Here is a 16810-nt window from a genome sequence, read left to right as displayed (position 1 = left end):
ACATCGACCAAGGAATGGTTTGCGATCACCTGGGCGTTGGTTGGTCGGTGCAGGTGCCTGACTTGGTCGAGGCTTGTTGTTGGTCGACCTTGCCTGAGCGTGCAGCGCAGTAACAGGAGCAGGTGATTGGCGTTGAGCAGCAGCAAGAGAGAGTTCCTGGATGAGGAGCTTTTCGAGGAGATCATCAAAGGTGATTGGAGTGTCCCTTGCGTTGACCCCATCAATGACTGCTTGGTAACCGTCATCAAGGCCGCGCAAGACATGGTCGGTCATGTCCTCGACGGAGACAGCAGATCCGAGAGAGGCGAGGAGATCAGCAGTTTGCTTCAGAGAGTGCATGTAGGTCGTGATGGATTGAGTACCTTTCGAGGCCATCCGAAGACGTTCCTTGAGTTGTTTAAGGTGACTGCGGGAGGCTTTGGCATAGGTGTTCTTGAGAAGCTCCCAGAGGTCGTGCGAGGTCTTCGTTTGGGACACCAAGGAGGCCACCTCGTCGGAAAGAGTGGTGAGGATGGCACCATAGATGAGGCGATCCTGGCGACGCCATGTTTGAAAAGCAGGGTTTGGTGATGTTACCGGAGGCGTTGCGGTGGTGGTGATCGTTGCTGTCGGCGCAGGGAACGATCCATCAGTGTATTTGAGTAGATCAAAACCATCAAGGAAGGCTTCTACCTGGAGTTTCCAATTGAGGTAATTGGTAGGGAGAAGCTTGGTGACACCGCTGAGGGTGATACACGCAAAGGGTTTGGAGGGTTCATAGGGGTTAGCTATGGAGCGAGAGCCATCGGAAGCCATGGGAGGCAAAGTGTTACGGCAAACGGAGAAAAAACGGCGTTTTCTGGTTTAACAGGGTAGGGCTGGAACGTTACCCTCTGATACCATATAAAGGAATGAATAAAGTTGTATATTGCATTACTTTTGAGAGTTTACAAGAGGTGTATATATACACAAGTATAGTAACCTAATTGGAGTAAATTAAGGAACAAATATCTCCAACAATTAAGGTGATTGACTCTATAGACTTTATACAAATCCTAAAATAATAATGATAATAATTAAATACTAATTATGCTTGATACCAACTCCCGATGAAACAGGTGTCTTCGTGTTTGACTGGTGTTTTAGACATCTACAATACGAGATAGATTATTCTCTAGTTGAGTAACTTGTATATTGTACATTGTGTTATTTGTGGTCTTTGTGTTTCAACCTAATACACCACCTCAAATTCTGAATTCTCGCGGCCCCACAGATAGGGGTGTGCATGGTTTGGAAACCACACCACACCACCTAATTGATGGTTTTGATTCTAAACCAAAACCATTTTAATGAGAAACCGGTTATTTTTTAAAATTAATTTGGATTTGGTTATTAACCGGATCGAAACCAATTTATAACCGGTTTGTAATAAAATTTAGGTTATTCACATGATCCAATTTTAAATAGGTTTTTTACTTAAACTAATTTTTTTTATTAGTTGATTAAAAAAATAGATTTATTAATTATTTTAAAAACATAATTTTTCATTAATTTTATGATTGAATTGGTTTATAATCAACCCACAAAGTTTTTTTTTTCTAAACCAAAATTATTTTTTACTTAGCCGAAAACTTGTTTTTTATATTGTTTTAAAAAAAATTATTATTGAAAAAAAGAGTAATTTTTAAAATTAAAAAATCTGATTTTTAAATACAAATGAAACTAATATTTATTATAGGAAAAAAATTAAAATACTAAATTTTTGAAAAACTAAAAACATTAAAAACTGATTTTTTTTAATTATTTTCAAAAAAACTGATTTTTATAATTATTTTTAAAACAAACTGATTTTTTTAATTATTTTTTTTAAAAAAACTGATTTTTTAAAAACATTAAAAACTGATTTTTTAATTATTTTAAAAATAATTATTAAAAGTCTGATTTTTAAAATAAAATAATAATAAAATAGTATGGGTGGTTGGTGGTGGCCGGCCGCCGGAGCACCACCACCGACCACTGGAGCACCGCCGTCGGCCATCGCGGAAGTCGCCGGACCGCCACCGGAAACAGCCGGTCGTCGCCGTGCCGGTAGGAGCGTCGCCGCGCCGGCCACCGATGGTCCGGAGTTGACCGCCGTGTTGACCACCGGTCCTCCACCACCTCTTTTAATTAATTATTTTATTATATAATAAAGAATTTTAAAAAATTGAAAATTGGGCCTGAATTAGGTATTGAGCCTGAATTTTCAAACCAATTCCAAACCAAATTACAAAATGTGGTTATGGTTTATAATTGGTGTTTTTTATTGGAGTGGTGTGGTTTTTTTTTTAAATGGATTTTGCAAACTAAGATTGAATATGGATTGGTTAGTAATTTGATTAAGGATATCCAAATTTTTTGCACACCCGTAACCACAGACCTGGCAGCCAGCACTCACAGACTGGCTACAACTTCAAGAAATTTCCTCTACCGTTCGATGACAACGGTCAAATATTGAAAGGTTCTCTCATCCACTTGATCATTCCCTGATTCGTGCTGTCAACTTTCACTCAACTTTTTACTTTTTCAAACATGGAAGGAACACGGCAAACAAACACGTTAGGTTAAACAAAGCAGCAACCCCATTACTATTACTACTACTCCCTCCGTCCCAAAATATAAGCAAAAATTGGTCAATGAAAGTTGATGTATTTGATTTAAAATTTAGTTCAGATACATTCACTTTTGTTGACCCCCTTTTACTTATATTTTGGGAAGGAGTAGTACTTCCTTGAATGATTGAACAACCACAACAAATTTACTCCAGTACTTCTTTCACTGTGCCTTCCATCACAGCCTTTTTTTTACTTACAGTTTTACAGTACTACTTCTTCCGGTCCGGTCCTATATGTTTTCTTTCTCCTTCCTTAACCACATACATTAATTTTATTATGTTAGTCGGAGCAGTAGAATATATCATCATTTGATGTTTTCTTTCATACCGATTCCCAATGCTTTCCATACCTACCAATCCTACCACAAAAGAAGATCAAAAGATGTCATTCATTGAAGGATCTCATCAACATATTGAAGATGTATGTAATCCACACTTGGAACAATAACATCGATGTACTTTTTCATAGAACCAGGCAAAATGGCTAGACAATCAGATCGGGGTGGGTGATGCAATCAAAATTGGACAACCAACCAACCAACAACAACAGGATGGATGGATGGATGCTAGATTTGACTCTCTTTCATCGCAAATCTATCTCAGATCTGACGCAACAAATTGGTTTGCCACAACCATATACTACCATGGATTCTTCTCCAGGTAATATTTAATAGATCCATCCACATCAACAAGTATAACGCTATACATTTAAATTAAATATGTACGAAGAATTCTTCATATTTTAAATATATTATAAGCACATGGCACCATTTTTTAATAGAGTGACTAAGGAGTAAGGATAATAGAGTGACCCTAACGGAGCCTTTAGTTTTCAGTTATTGTTTTACAATAATATTGGTACGAAATTTTTACTGTCGTTAGCAACTAATCTCCGTCGAAAAACTTGTAGTGCATACACATGAATCGGGAATCGAACCTCTGACCACATGTTTAAGAGGACGAAGACTTTTTAACACTTAAACCACAATATTTCTATTTTTTTTTGTTACATCTATTTATTAATATAATTTTAAAGAATTTTAAAATATATATTAAATTAATTCAACCACAAAATATTATATTATTGTATTTGTATTCTCCAAGTTTTAATAATGATAAAAATGGAGATTGCTAAATAATACAATTCTAATTTGATTACTTAATTAAAATGAATTAAAATAGTACTTGACACTACTAAGCTGGTGTTTCTTAGTATTCACATTCACATCACATAATAATTTTAAGTTATTATAATGTGCTGGTTAGCGTTTTGGTATAATTGAATCTTAATCAACACTTGAAAGTAGAAATAAATAAAGAGGGCTATATACATGGAAGAACTCTCTCGCATTATCACTTTTCTTGCTTAACTCTCACGCTGGTATCACTTTCTCTCCCGAAACAATCCGATCGGTAGCATTGATTTTCTTCGGTGTTCAACTCAAGTAACTTCACCTATCTTCATCATAACCTCACTCAATTTCTTCTATGTTTTCTAATTTTGCATTTTATTTCTCTTTTAAGATCTTTACTCTTCTCTTCTAGTTTTTTAGATATCGAATTCCTATTTCATATCTCAGATCTTTAGGTTATCTGCTAGTTCTTGATTATTTTGTTGTTTTTAGGTTATTATGAACTTGAACTCACTTTGCATCCTGAGATTATTGTTTTAGATGTTTTCCTTCAAGTTCTTCATTATTTTGTTATTAACAATAAGGTTCTTTATTGTGTTTCTGTTATGAGTCTAAATTTGTGGAATATTTTGCTGACTCGAACTTGCATATAAGTCTTGTTAATTATTAATTTCATTTCTGGAATATGATGAAGAAACTTTCTTCAATAAGAGGAGGAAAATGTGCCCTAACTCAGAGGGACAATTCTGTTGAGGACGTTGTGGACACCACTTTTGTTCAGAACGACGATCCTCTGCTTGTGAATTTTGTTACCACTCCCCCTGTTCCGGTCAGTGTTTAGAATGACAATCCAAGTGAAGTTTCTGATGATGTTAATGCTGAACCCTCAATTGGAAGTGAGGTTGTTATTGCTCAAAAGTCTCTTCCTGATCCGGTCAGTGTTCACAATGACAGTCCAGTGGTTCTTACTATTGTGAATCTCAATGCAGGGGACACCTGTTCCTAGTGCAGCCAGAAAAACCAGTTCTAAGTCTAAATATAAGGTAATTATTTTTATCCAATTCATTTTGCTTTATTTTATTATTGTTATTTAATTTCATTTGTTTTTTCTTTTAAAATGCTAGGTAGGAAGAAATGCAATAAGAGCTCTCTTTGGTCTCAGATGGACCCCGGATGAGAATCAAATTTTGGAACAAGCAATCAACATGTTTGATTCTAATTCTGATTTGATTGTGAAGCATTGTTTGCCACTTCTCAAATGGCGGGATGCCAAGTCTATTAGAATGAGGCTTAAGAGAGTTGAAGATAATAAGAAGGGGAAGAAGACAAATGGTGCTGCTAATGCCTTGACAGTTGGACTAGCTACTGTTGTTTCTATGGCAGCCAAAAAAGCTGTTGATGATGTTACGAACAGTATCTAGCCAAGCTGCCAAGGCATCAGCAGCACCATTTGTCTTCTTCCCCTTCCTATTATCTTCAACTCTCTTAAGCCTCGTTCTAATGGACTTGGCATCCCGCCATTTGAGAAGTGGCAGACAATGCTTCACAATCAAATCAGAATTAGAATCAAACATGTTGATTGCTTGTTCCAAAATTTGATTCTCATCCGGGGTCCATCTGAGACCAGGGAGAGCTCTTGTTGCATTTCTTCCTACCTAGCATTTTAAAAGAAAAAACAAATGAAATTAAATAACAATTGAACAATAATAAAATAAAGCAAAATGAATTGGATAAAAATAATTACCTTATATTTAGACTTAGAATTGGTTTTTCTGGCTGCACCAGGAACAGATGTCCCCTACATTGAGATTCACAATAGTAGGAACCACTGGACGGTCATTCTGAACACTGACCGGATCAGGAAGAGGCTTTTGAGCAATAAGAACCTCACTTCCAATTGAGGATTCAGCAGTAACATCATCAGAAACCTCACTTGGATTGTCATTCTGAATACTGATCGGAACAACGGGAGTTATAACGAAATTCACAAGCAGAGGATCGTCGTTCTGAACAAATCCTCAACAGAATTGTCCCTCTGAGTTAGGGCACATTTTCCTCCTCTTATTGAAGAAAGTTTTTTCATCCTATTCCAGAACTGAAATTAATAATTAATAAAACTTATATGCAAGTTCGAGTCAGCAAAATATTCCACAAATTTAGACTCATAACAGAAACACAATAGAGAACCTTATTATTAATAACAAAATAATGAAGAACTTGAAGGAAAACATCTAACCAGTTCATCCAACCAGTTTTTGATGACAAAGCACAACACAACGGCGAGCTTCAAGGTACAAATTTTACCAATTTTTTTTATAATTTATTTCTTTTGATTAAATCATACGACAAAACGAAAACTTATCAACAAATTAGTTTGGATTACATTCATATAATATAATAATCATCATGTTTAAATTTATTAAAAATCAAATCTTTTTGTTTTTCCTGAAACAGTCAAGTTGATTTGATAATAAAATAAGAAAGTTATGATTATTATATAATAGTTTGCTCCATCGGTAGCTTTCTGAATCATTATTTGTTTGCTTTTTAATACTCAATGAACTGAATAATAATTTTCTGAATAAATAAAGATGAAGATCTCTCAGATCGATGATCCGTATGGTGAGTTTTTAGAACTCATAAAGAATTTCCAAGCGGGAAGAATTGATAGAAGACGTTTCAGAGCAAGAGTGCAGGGATTGTGTAGTGGAAATACAGATTTGATTTTCAGATTCAACACCTTACTGAAAAACAAATATCAAATCAAACTTAAGATCACTGGTTAGTACTTTCTCAATCATTTTTCATTCAGTTTTTGCATAATTAATTCATGGATTAAGGACCTGTTTGGATTGATTTTTTTTTTTTGAGCTTATGCAAATAAATAAGCTTTTATGTATTATTATAAGTTTTTCAGTGTAGTTTATAATTTTCTGTGAGTGAAAACTTATGAATTAACATAAAAGTTTATTTATTTGCATTGCTTATTTTCATAAGCTCAAAAATAAGCCAAATCCAAATGGACCTTAAGTTGTCACGCTCTGCATTGTTCAACAACAACTAAACTGATGTTACGAATTTTCATTTTTTCCTTTTTGTTGGTAGCAGGGGTCAAACGAAAATATGTGAAGAAGAAGGTAGAAGAAAACCGTGAACTTCCTTGGGATGTTCTTGATAACATTTGCAAAACACTAGATTTTCACGACCTCTTTCAGTTTGCCGGTGTGTGCAAGAATTGGAAGGCTTTTCATAAAATTTACTGGACAAATTTCATAGCATACCAAGAACCATTACTTCTCCGAAATGTGTATAGTAATACGCATCTTCAAGAATTCTTTTCCTTAATAAGCATTCCCAATCAAAAAATTTATTCCTTGAAGAAGATGGAGTGCTTATCCAACTCTATGTATGTCGCGTCTTCTAGCGGATATTTTATCAAGGCGGGATTCAATGATTCATTTCAGATATTCAATCCATTTACAAGAGCAAAGAAGGTAATCAATGCCTCTAACTTTGAAGTTATCTCTAATGCTTTTGCTAGCCATGCATTGCTTGCTCTTAGCAAATGCTCCGAGGATTTTGTTTTGGTGGTTTTATGCATATGCTCTAGGAATTTGCGTGTCTATCAATCTAGAAACTATGGTTGGGTTAGTTATTCTTCAGCAATAGGAAATCAAGAAGAGAAGATTGTTCACTTTGTGGTTTTGCACAGTATAATATACCTTGTCACTAACAAGGCCAACATAGGAGTGCTTAGCTTGAATTCTACAATCATTAAATTTCTAAAACTGAAGAGTACTCCTGATGTAACTAGCATACACCTTAAGCTGGTTAATTGTGATGAACAACTTTTACTGGTTGATTTAATGGAAGATAAAATGATTAGGAATGTGTACAAGATAGACTTCTCCACCATGAATTATGTCAAACTTGAAACTTTGGGGGATATTGCATTATTTTATGCTTGTAATGGTTTGAAGAAAGATTGTTATGCATTGAGCAACCCGAACAAGTGGGGATATGAGAGAAACTCTGTGTATGTCACCCTCTTTTCATCTACAATATGTAGAGTATATTCATGGGATGATAAAAAATTGCAAAAATGCATTATGCTTCCAACTCCCGATGAAACAGGTGTCTTCGTGTTTGACTGGTGTTTTAGACATCTACAATACGAGATAGATTATTCTCTAGTTGAGTAACTTGCATATTGTACGTTGTGTTACTTATGTTCTTTGTGTTTCACCCCATTTTCCTTTTTGCTTGTGTCAAACTTGTAATTTAATTATAGCTAGAATGAGGGAGGGTGACCGTCTATTTAAGTCTAGTACTATTTATTATTTTGTCTGTTAATTGTTTCTAATTTGAAGTGTATAATTGCTAAAATTGTGTCTGCAATCTTCATTACTGTTTGATCAATGAAAGTTTATCCGAATATATATATATATATATTTTAAATATCAAATGTTGTGATACAAGCAATGTGTGATCATTGTGTTCCTCTTCCATCTGATTGGCTAAATCTTCTATGTCATCACTATATCATTCTTTTGATCATCCCAGAATACTCCGTAAGAGCATTGAAACTACCAATCATGCATTTGGAATCAAGCTCAAAATTAACATTATCAAGTTGAAGTACATACACCCACTCATGTATAGAGGATAATAGACCACACAGCTTCGCCATTATCAACCGAGCAGATAGGTGAATTTTAAATCATGCAGGAATAGTAAAAGAAAATCGTGTATTTGATGCAGAAATTTCAATCATAAAAGTTATAAACCTCCAACATGTTCATCACAAGATTTTGCAATTGAAATTCATCATCCCTTATCTATTTTGCTGAGATTCTTCCTGACCTTGTACACCCTGTGTTGCTTCCTGACCCTGTATTTATAAGTTGCAACATCTATATTCACTCTAATCGAAAATCTATTATAAAATAAAACAAATCACATTATGGAACAATAATTAGGATTGTCATCGAACATAAAGGAAGGCTCAAATGGGTTCAAGTAGGACACTAGTAGTGAAGGTTGTACTCCATGATAACCCTGCTCCATGTAATCATTATCACGCTTAGGGTGAACCTCCACAACAGTATAATTGGTTTGACCGTGACAGCGTCCCTTGTACTGACACATGGGAGGCTGTACTCGTAGTTGCGAAACATCCATAATATTTTCGTTTGGATTTTCTCCGGTTGTTCAATTTGATCAACATTATCGAGAATTACAAGAGCCTTTAGATGAAGCATGCTGCTTTGTATCAAAGTAGTTACCTCATAAGGCTTGCATACTTCAAGGTGTTCTTGTTCTTCCTTTAGAATTTGATGTAGAATTTGCTTTTGTGCCCCAATTGGGCCATCGGCTCTATAAATTTTGCTCACATCTTCAATAACGCAACATGCTTCAAATTCATGAAAGATCTTGTTATATAAAACAGCTGCAAGAGTTGATTTCCCTATTCCTCTCATCCCGTAAATTCCTACGACCTGAACATCATTAGTCGAATCCAAAAGTACAAGTTTTTCTAATTCTTCTAAAGGCGAAGTCATCCCCACTAAATCTTTTGGAAGGCTTGAAAACTTATGACCTAATAAATCCATTATATGTTGAGCAATCTTTTCAATCTCGGCACTTTGATACCTGAAATTTTAAAAATGTTAATAAATAACCTAAAACATGACCATATAGGAAAAAAAAAAGTATGTGCAGGTCAAGGCACGTCCGATGCTGCCAGACTTGTGGTTACATTTAATTACTTATATTTTTGTAAATTGTGTCAATGCTTCATAGTATCGGAGAGAAAATTACTTGTGGCGTAAATCCCAGCAAGTGATATCGGCCACTTTTGTCAGAGCTTTTCTCCATCTTCTCACCATTTCTAAGTCATGTTTGAGCCTTTCTTCATGTTTTTCAAAGGCTTCAGCATAACTTCCTTTTTGGTGTCTCACTTCTGATGGATCAACATCATAGAAAATAGGCAGAATAAGTCTTCCAGATTTTAGAGCACAATTAAGTATTTGATCCAGTTCTCGCAAGCACCATGTTGAGAAAGCATAGTTCTTTGAGAAAATCACAATGAAATTCCGAGATCCTTCGATTGCACGATGGAGTTCAGGTGCTATGGATTCGCCTTTCTTGAGATTTTTATCATCCTTAAATGGAAACATTCCTTTTCTTTGGAAGGCAGCAAAAAGATGATCGGTAACATTACAGCGCTTGTCTGCACCTCTGAAGCTAACAAACACGTCGTAAGAATATCTCATTCTCAATGGGATGATGATGATGATGCTACTGCTGGTACTTTTGTTTTGGATGATGCTGTTATTGGAAGCTATTCAAATTGCAAAAGCTAATCCTTAAAATAAAAAAAATTGCAAAAGCTAAAGCTAAATTGCTGAGTAATAATCAGTGGCAGTATATATGTGACTGCATATGTAAGAAACCTGAAGAAGTGGGTTGGTAGGGACTTGGTTAGGGACTTGGGATTTTTATGGGAAAGTCTTGCCCCATCAAAAGTTATTGTGTTCTCTTGGAAACTCTTACTACGTCGCTTACCAATAAGGGTTAATCTTGCTAAATGGGGAATTGTCGACCACGGCTCCAACACTTTTTGTGTGTTATGCCCGATGCACTTAGAGTGTGAGGGTCATCTCTTTGGATGGTGCGCTTTTGCTTCGTCTCTATGGAGTAAAGTGTTTAAGTGTTTTGGTTGGGATGTGGCAGTACCGAGAGATCCACTTGAGATTTTCCGAAGATTTTGCACGGGGAGGGGGAGCGGCAAAATACTTAAGGGTCTTCTTGCGGTGTGGCATGTGGTGGTGGGGGCTATTTGGAAACTTAGAAATGATTTGATTTTCAACTCACAAGTGCCGGTGGTGGATGATATTCTACATCGTATCATCTCTACCTCATGGAAGTGGTTAGTTGATAAAAAGATGGGTGGTGTGTGTTCTCTTTATGAATAGAAAACCTATCCTATGGATTGTATTCGTAGGTAGTGGATGACTTTTTGCTCTCGTTTTTAACTTTGGGTCAAGTACCCCTTGTACTTAATCCCGAGTTTGTGGGTATAGAGGTATAGTACCATTTGTACTTTCTCCATTTGTGACTTTGTTATATATATAGGGGTTTTCTAACTTAGACCCTAGTTAGGTCTAAGTTAGCAAGGTGCACCTTTTCAATTGGACCAAAATACCCATTCTTTTTAATTAATTAACCAAAATACCCATTAATAGACGCGGATCCAGTGTCGCGCGCGTACCGAAGGACCATGGTTACAGACCGTTGATTTCCATCAGACAGCCAAGATCTGATCTCATCAAGACTGTCTGATCAATCCGACAGCCCAGATCATCCTGATCCATCAGATTCTAGCGCGTGCGCCACACTAGATTACACCCTGGAGAGAGAAAAATTTGCTTTTTAAAAGTAGGAAAAATTGGGTTTTTTTTTCTGTGTCCAAATCAAACGAACCAAGTCTCTATTTGTAGAGAAAAAAAAATTATGAATTTTGGTATAAAAAATAAAAATAAAAAATTAATTTACAACGAAATAATTGAGTTCAAAGTATTAAATGGAAAAAAATCACGGCCAGCCAATCAGACAGCGACACGTGTCCTGCTTTTAAAAAGTAGATTCTTCTCTCTCCAGGGTGTAATCCAGTGTGGTGCACGCGCTGGAATCTGATGGATTCGGATGATCTGGGCTGTCTGATTGATCAGACAGTCTTGATGAGATCAGATCTTGGCTGTCTGATGGAAATCAACGGCCTGTAACCATTGTCCTGCGGTACGCGCGCGACACTGGATCCGCGTCCATTAATGGTAATTTGGTTAATTAATTAAAAAGAATGAGTATTTTGGTCCAACTGAAAAGGTGCACTTTGCTAATTTAGACCCAACTGGGTCTAAATTAGCAGCCCCCATATATATATATATATATATATATATATATATATATATGTGTGTAACATTTGGTGTCAAACTAGTTGGTGTCATTTGATTCTGACTCATATATATATATACACACGAATACACTTTTGCTGTTAAAAAAAAGTATATTAAAATAATTTCTCATTTTTTTTGGTGTGGCCAATAATTTTTCATTTTTTTCGAGCGGGTGGCCGTGGCCCACCCCAGCCATGTTTCGCCCAACTCCCATTTTCGTCACCACGGCCACCAATGAAAATTAAATCAACTCATTGAATTTAATAGTTAGGTTAAATCCCTTGCCAGTAATAATGCAAATTGTAATTGTTTCTCCAATTTGATTGCTAAATTGATTTTGTTCATTGTTTCTCCAATCTTGATTGTTAAATTGATTTTGTCTACTATCCCACAACACCATCAGCAAAAGTAATGAGAATGAAAATAAAAATAGAAATTCATGGTGGAAGCATCTTGGAAGAAGGTAGAGTAATAATGATGAGAAAAAAGTGACAAAGAACCACACCAACATGAATCTCGAAGACAAGGAAAAAAAACACTCAGATTTTGCGAGTGAACAAAGTCAATTTTGATACTGTGGAGTTAACGTATCCCATCTTATATTCAATTATATTATTTATTTATTTTATTTTATTGGTTTTTCACCACCAGTTGAATCTGGTTTGGGGGTCAGTTCTGACATCAGGTAGTTCCAGCACCCTCCCGATCGCAGTTGCAGGGATCAAACCGTGGTTCTTCCTATCAAATTCAGCATCAATCATCACTAAACCATCTAACGATTGATTTAATTATATTATTTATTGATCATACAAGAAATAGTCTAACTAATCAAATAACATAAATCAACACCTCTGCATCATAAAGACGTAATTTTTTTTTGTTGAAGTAGGTTAGTGGCTAAAAATTCCACCCATAAGGTGGATAAGTGGGATGATCATGATTTGAACCTCAGCCCCCTACATATAAAATGCAATGTCTCTTTGGGACCTGGGAGTGTGCTCCTCTTGAGGTCTGAGGTTCGATTCTCTCTGGTGCCAATTTGGGTGGGCTAATTTAGCTTCTTCAAAAAAAAAAAATGTAATGTCTCTGCCAACTGAGTTAAATTCAGAGGACAAAGACGTAAATTTAATAGAAGGAAAAAAAAATAGCTAAATATTTGAAGGAAAATAACCCGTAATAAGTAGTTGATCCAATGATGATTAACGCTGGACTTTGTAGGAGGACTACGATTCGATCCCCATAACTACAATCGTAAGGGAGCTAAAACCACTTGATAGCAGAACTAATTCCCGAACCAGATGGGCGGTCCAATGGACCGGATAGTGGTGATGAAAACTAAAACAAAATGTTAAACAATGTTCCTAAACACTAAAAAGTTATCTTTTCTAGCCTTAAGTCAACTAAATTATCGAAGAAATAAGGAAACGGGCGACGATTTGGCACTTTATTTTTTAATGTCCTAATCTAATGTCCCGCGAGTACAGTCTAAGATGGCCCATATTTGAATACCACACATTTAATAAGACAAAGCTTAGAATCAATGAATGAAAAACTGAAAGACGAGTAAATTAACACCAAGAATTAGGAAATTTCTAGGAACAGGGTAAAGTGAAAGATGTAGGAAATTAAAACAATGAAATTTCTGGGAATTGAAGAGAGCATTGGATATTAGTTCTAAACTACACCACACAAATGATTGATTATTTATATTACTATCCACCTACAGCTTTTTCTTCACGCTTCTTTTGTATACAGTCACACAAAGCCACTGATTACTCAACACTTTAGGTTTGTCTTTGGCAAGTTAAATGACTTCAACTAACAGCATAATCCAAAGCAAAAGCAGCATGATCACTTTGAGAGGGAAATACGCTTATGATGTGTTTGTTAGCTTCAGAGGCGCAGACACTCGCTGCAATGTCACTGATCATCTTTTTGCTGCCTTCAAAAGAAAAGGAATTGTTTCATTTAAGGATGATAAAAATCTCAGGAAAGGTGAATCCATAGCACCTGAGCTCCGTCGTGCAATTGAAGGATCACGGATTTTCATAGTGGTTTTCTCAAAGAACTATGCTTTCTCAACATGGTGCTTGCAAGAACTGGATCAGATCCTTTATTATGCTCTAATATCTGGAAGACGTGTTCTTCCAATTTTCTATGATGTTGATCCATCTGAGGTGAGACATCAAAAAGGAAGATATGCTAAAGCCTTTGAAAAACATGAAGAAAGGCTCAAGCATGACTTAGAGGTGGTAAGAAGATGGAGAACAGCTCTGACACGAGTGGCCAATATCACTGGCTGGGATTTACGCCACAAGTAAGTAATCTTTTTTGGTATGAAGCACCGACACAATTTAAGAAAATAGAAGTGATTAAATGTAACCACACATTGTGTTGCATTTCAAGTGAGTGATTAAGTCTCACACCGACTATGTATGAGAAGAATGTTGGATTTATACGAGAGATGACCCATTAACCTAATGTCTTGAGGTTTTGGGTGGAGATGTGGCGTCTCTCTCTTGTGGTCCTGGAGCATTGACCTCATTGACCACACATCGGGATCGGACACGCTTTAATCTAAATAGCGGTGTTACATCCTACATTTAGATTGTTTTGCCTATCCAAAAAGCTGTGTTACCTTTTTCTTTTTTTATATATTGCCATCTTTTAGTTTATTGATTAACTTTTTAAAACTTTCAGGCGTCAATATGCTGAGATTGAAAAGATTGCTCAACAGATAAGGGATTCATTTTGTCCCAAGTTTTCAAGCCTTCCAAAAGATATAGTGGGGATGATTTCTCCAATAGAAGAACTAGAAAATCGTTTATTTTTGGATTCGGCTAATGATGTTCAGGTTGTAGGAATTTGCGGGATGAGAGGAATAGGGAAATCAACTCTTGCAGCTGTTTTATATGACAGGATCTTTCATGAATTTGAAGCAAGTTGTGTTATCGAAGATGTAAGCAAAATTTATAGAGTTGATGGTGCAATTGGTGCACAAAAGCAAATTCTACGTCAAACTCTAAAGGAAGAACACCTTCGGGTATGCAATCCTTATGAGGCGACTATTTTGATACGAAGTAGGATGCTTCATCTAAAGGCCCTAGTAATTCTTGATAATGTTGATCAAATTGAACAACTGGAGAAATTAGCCGTGAATCGTGAATGTTTTGCTGCTGGGAGTAGAATCATTATAATTACTAGATATGAGCACATCTTGAAAGAGTATGGAGTGGATGGAGTTTACAAAGTTCCACTCTTGAATCAAATTGACTCTATTCAATTATTATTTTATCAAAAAGCTTTCAGATGTGCTGATATTACTAGTTATTATGAACAATTGGCATGTGACATGCTTCATTATGCAAATGGCCTACCTCTAGCAATTAAAATATTGGGTTCATTTTTGTTTACTCTACATACCTCTGAATGGAGAAATGCATTGGTTAGATTGAGAGAAAGTCCGAACGAAAATATTATAGATGTCTTGCAATCAAAGTATCAATATCCACTACGACCATCCATGTATCACTACAATGGACGCTGTCGTGATCAAACCAAATGTACTACTGTGGAGGTTCACCCTAGGGGTGATAATCATTACATGGAGCAAAGGTACATACAGGGTTATCCTGTGCAACCTTCACGATTGTCCTACGTGAACTCGTCTGAGCCCGAGTCTACTTTGTTCATGTTCAATGATGAGAACGCTAATTCTTGTTCCATCATGTGATTTGTTTTATTTTATTATAGAAGTTGAATTGTCTATTTGAGTGTATACAGATGTGTAACTAGTAAATACAAATATTATATTTATAGGAATTATAATTAAATAGTGACTCAAATTCATATTCATGATTAAGTGCTGTATAGTGATTTTTGTGAGATGGTAGAATTTTGATCTCCAAATTTATTATATTTAAGGGTCATTGAAGCAACATATAACTGTCTCAAAATAATTAATGTAGTCAACACCAATTGACTTGAGCATAACAGAGGCAAACATATAATCACCAAGCAACAAGAAGGGTTTCATCTTCAAGCCAAGCAACGATAATCAACTATATATCAGTGAGATTTTCAAACATATTATAAAGTTACCTAGCAACAAGAAGAGCTTCATCTTCAAGCCAATTCTCCGCAACATGTATCACTCTTCTTCCGTAATACCCTCTTTATCCATTTCTTGTTTTTGAAGACTCTCGGCTCTTTCCGAATTTTCTAGAAGCTTTTCAGCCTTTTCTTTCTTCTCTAAAGCCTGTATGTGAAAGCTATACCACCAGTAACTCTAAAGTAACAAGTAAAAATAAAAAATTGGAACCTGTTAATGAAACATACCTCTGACAATATGATGCTAGTCCTTTTAATAGCTACCATAGCCTTTGTCAATATTCGTTTTTCAATGATTTCTTTATCTTTAAGGATTTTCATATTCTTTCCTTCAGAATGAGAAGAAGCTGTAACTGATGAGCTGTTTTCAGCCTTCACTTTATTTATTAAATCATTCCTCCTCTGTAGAATTGCTGAAGAAACTGCAACAGAGGCAAGAAGTCCTTTCCTCTATAAATGACAATAACATCTTTATCCCAAGCAACAAGGGTTCCTCCAGTCAGATACTGCCGAGAAGTAGATCTTTTATTAGACTGAAATCAGATACTGCATTTGCTCAGCTACAAAACAAGTGTTTAACTACAAAATGGAAAGCCACTTTAATTGCGGTACTACAAAATGGATTTGTAAGGTTAGGTTAGGCCTAAAACCCAAATTTTGATATATGCTCTTGTTCGATTCTTTGGAATAATAGGAGAAACTGGGATAAAGTAAAATGTCAAGGGATTAGATTTAGAAATAAAAGATGATTAACCAAAAGGTACTAGTAGGTTAGATGCTTTATTTTGGAACAGAGGCTAGTCCAATGCAATACTCGTCCAATGCAATATGATCATCTAACATTTAAATCCTTTACTAACTAAACGAGCATTGGACTACTGATAGGTTAGACACTTATTTTGAAATGGAAGCAGTCCAATGCAAAAAAGATTCCCATCGCTTGGGGTGCCACCGCTACTTCCACCCTTAAAAGTTCA

General features: G+C 35.8%; 3 protein-coding genes across 3 annotated transcripts; 2 read left to right on the top strand and 1 right to left on the bottom strand.

Moving 5' to 3' along the window:
• The first annotated feature begins 5196 nt into the window (after window positions 1–5196).
• LOC123888577 lies at window positions 5197–8200 on the top strand. The gene is made up of 3 exons (XM_045937651.1): window positions 5197–6056; window positions 6357–6546; window positions 6874–8200. Exons 1-3 carry the CDS (start codon window positions 6024–6026, stop codon window positions 7965–7967), a joined length of 1317 nt encoding a protein of 438 aa, XP_045793607.1. The 5' UTR covers window positions 5197–6023; the 3' UTR covers window positions 7968–8200.
• Window positions 8201–8365: 165 nt separating this feature from the next.
• Window positions 8366–10800, bottom strand: LOC123888578 (disease resistance protein Roq1-like). The gene is made up of 2 exons (XM_045937652.1): window positions 9586–10800; window positions 8366–9417 (listed from the first exon to the last, which is right to left on the bottom strand). The coding sequence occupies exons 1-2, from the start codon at window positions 10038–10040 to the stop codon at window positions 8793–8795; spliced, it is 1080 nt and encodes a 359-aa protein (XP_045793608.1). The 5' UTR covers window positions 10041–10800; the 3' UTR covers window positions 8366–8792.
• Window positions 10801–13531: 2731 nt separating this feature from the next.
• On the top strand, window positions 13532–15661 carry LOC123888576 (disease resistance protein Roq1-like). Its single transcript, XM_045937650.1, has 2 exons — window positions 13532–14040; window positions 14424–15661. Exons 1-2 carry the CDS (start codon window positions 13532–13534, stop codon window positions 15454–15456), a joined length of 1542 nt encoding a protein of 513 aa, XP_045793606.1. The 3' UTR covers window positions 15457–15661.
• Window positions 15662–16810: the final 1149 nt, after the last annotated feature.

The sequence above is a fragment of the Trifolium pratense genome, linkage group LG6, assembly GCF_020283565.1.
Source record: "Trifolium pratense cultivar HEN17-A07 linkage group LG6, ARS_RC_1.1, whole genome shotgun sequence".
NCBI classification, from domain to species: domain Eukaryota; kingdom Viridiplantae; phylum Streptophyta; class Magnoliopsida; order Fabales; family Fabaceae; genus Trifolium; species Trifolium pratense.
This window is presented reverse-complemented; position numbering and strand designations above follow the sequence as displayed.

Bases quoted from the DNA above. Each gene is read 5' to 3' on its own strand.
- LOC123888577 (XM_045937651.1), top strand. From the start codon at position 6,024: ATGACAAAGCACAACACAACGGCGAGCTTCAAG. The intron at 6,057-6,356 runs GTACAAATTTTA...GAATAAATAAAG, and splicing joins ACACAACGGCGAGCTTCAAG to ATGAAGATCTCTCAGATCGA. The intron at 6,547-6,873 runs GTTAGTACTTTC...TGTTGGTAGCAG, and splicing joins AATCAAACTTAAGATCACTG to GGGTCAAACGAAAATATGTG.
- LOC123888578 (XM_045937652.1), bottom strand. From the start codon at position 10,040: ATGAGATATTCTTACGACGTGTTTGTTAGCTTCAGAGGTGCAGACAAG. The intron at 9,418-9,585 runs GTAATTTTCTCT...TTAAAATTTCAG, and splicing joins TGCTGGGATTTACGCCACAA to GTATCAAAGTGCCGAGATTG.
- LOC123888576 (XM_045937650.1), top strand. From the start codon at position 13,532: ATGACTTCAACTAACAGCATAATCCAAAGCAAAAGCAGCATGATCACT. The intron at 14,041-14,423 runs GTAAGTAATCTT...TAAAACTTTCAG, and splicing joins GGCTGGGATTTACGCCACAA to GCGTCAATATGCTGAGATTG.